At 42.0% G+C, this 2,364-nt stretch overlaps 1 protein-coding gene across 1 annotated transcript; it reads right to left on the reverse strand.

Annotated features, from left to right (window-relative positions):
- Nucleotides 1-483: 483 nt before the first annotated feature.
- LOC128050975 (olfactory receptor 7A17-like) lies at nucleotides 484-1,395 on the reverse strand. The gene is made up of 2 exons (XM_052643489.1): nucleotides 1,048-1,395; nucleotides 484-762 (listed from the first exon to the last, which is right to left on the reverse strand). The coding sequence occupies exons 1-2, from the start codon at nucleotides 1,393-1,395 to the stop codon at nucleotides 484-486; spliced, it is 627 nt and encodes a 208-aa protein (XP_052499449.1).
- Between the last annotated feature and the right edge of the window lie 969 nt (nucleotides 1,396-2,364).

The raw sequence follows: 2,364 nt of genomic DNA on the forward strand, positions 1-2,364 counted from the left end.
GAGTTGACTCATTGGAAAAGACTGATGCTGGGAGGGATTGGGGGCAGGAGGAGAAGGGGCCGACAGAGGATGAAATGGCTGGATGGCATCACCAACTCGATGGACGTGAGTTTGAGTGAACTCCAGGAGTTGGTGATGGACAGGGAGGCCTGGCGTGCTGCGATTTATGGGGTCGCAAAGAGTCGGACACGACTGAGTGACTGAGCTGAACTGAACTGAACTGAAAGACATATTACATGGGGTGATATTAGTCATTTGAGAAGAAATTGTTCTTAGTAAATCCAAGTAGTTGCATGAGTATTTGGGAATGTCCAAATTTTAATATCAAAGTTTGGGAATATTTTAGAAACAAAGAGGGGAAAGCTGTTGGATATCTGAGACAGAAGATAGCTTAATAAAATGAGTAACTAAATTACATGGAATAGCTGAAAAAATGAAAATTCTAGAAAATTAATAAAAGCAAATTCTACTTTCATAATCTGATTAAAGAATCACAACTACTGACTGAAGCTTTGATCCCTTAAGCCATGGGCACCTCTCCAGACCCAGAACAAATGGTCTTTTAAGACTTTCCATCACAAAGAATCTCTTCATAGCCCCCTTTATGTCTTTGTTCCTCAGACTATAGATGAAGGGGTTCAGCATGGGTGTGACTACAGTGTACATCACTGAGGCTGTTGCACTTGACTGTGAGCCATGGGTAGCAGCAGAGCTAAGGTACACTCCTAGGCTTGTACAAAAAAATAAGGAGACAATTAAGAGGTGAGATGCACATGTAGTAAATGCTTTATACTTCCCTTGAGATGATGACATTCCATGTATAGAGGAAACTATCTTAGAGTAAGAGTAAAGGATACCAGCCAGGGGACCACCACCCCAGAGAACACTTGCCAAATACATCACCATGTTATTAAGAAACGTATCAGAACAGGCAAGTTGGATCAGTTGACTGAGGTCACAAAAAAAGTGGGGGATTTTCACATCTGTGCAAAAGGAAAGCTGCAACAACATTAAACTTTGTAACAAGGAATTCAATATACACACTATCCAGGACACCAGAACCAGCAGTACACAGAGCCGGGGGTTCATAATGACTGTGTAATACAGGGGGTGGCAGATGGCCACAAACCGGTCATAGGCCATTACAGTCAAGAGAAAGATGTCCAATACTCCAGAGAGTATGAAAAAATAAATTTGTGTGATGCAACCTTCATAGGTTATAACTTTGCTCTGAGTTTTGTTGTTCCACAGCATCTTTGGGATGGTGGTGGAGGTGAAGCAGATGTCTACAAAGGACAGATTGGAGAGGAAGAAGTACATGGGGGTGTGGAGGTGGGAGTCTGAGCTGACAAGCAGGATGATGAGTAGGTTTCCAAACACAGTGATCAGGTACATGGAGAGGAAAAGCCCAAATATGAGGGGCTGAAGTTCTGGTTCCTCTGAAAATCCCAGAAGGAGAAATTCTGAAATTTGTGTATCATTACGTGGTTCCATGTGGTTGAAGTGACTTCCAGGAAAGAAGGAAACAATATTACTAATATTCACACAAACTTTTATTACATAAGTTACTTGTATCTATATAAAAAAGATCTTCATGAACCAGATAACCACGATGGTGTGATCACTCACCTAGAGTCAGACATTCTGGAATGCAAAGTCAAGGGGGCCTTAGGAAGCATCACTACGAACAAAGCTGGTGGAGGTGATGGAATTCCAGTTGAGTTATTTCAAATTCTAAAAGATGATGGGGTGAAAGTGCTGCACTTAATATGCCAGCAAACTTGGAAAACTCAGCAGTGGCCACAGGACTGGAAAAGGTCAGTTTTCATTCCAATCCCAAAGAAAGGCAATGCCAAAGAATGTTCAAACTACCACACAATTACGCTCATCTCACACACTAGCAAAGTAATGCTAAAAATTCTCCAAGCCAGGCTTCAACAGTATGTGAACCATGAAATTCCAGATGTTCAAGCTGGATTTAGAAAGGGCAGAGGAACCAGAGATCAAGTTGCCAACACCCGTTGGATCATAGAAAAAGCAAGAGAATTACAGAAAAACATCTATTTCTGCTTTATTGACTACACCAAGGCCTTTGACTGTGCATCACAGTCAAAGGCCTTGGTGGAAAATTCTGTGGAAAATTCTGAAAGAGACGGGAATACCAGACCACCTGACCTGCCTCTTGAGAAATCTGTATGCAGGTCAGGAAGCAACAGTTAGAACTGGACATGGAACAACAGACTGGTTCTGTTGGGAAAGGAGTATGTCAAGGCTGTATATTGTCACTCTGCTTCTTTAAATTCTATGCAGAGTACATCATGTGAAATGCCAGGCTGGATGAAGCACAAGCTGGAGTCAAGATTG

Source organism: Budorcas taxicolor, chromosome 7 (genome assembly GCF_023091745.1).
Source record: "Budorcas taxicolor isolate Tak-1 chromosome 7, Takin1.1, whole genome shotgun sequence".
Taxonomy (NCBI): Eukaryota; Metazoa; Chordata; class Mammalia; order Artiodactyla; family Bovidae; genus Budorcas; species Budorcas taxicolor.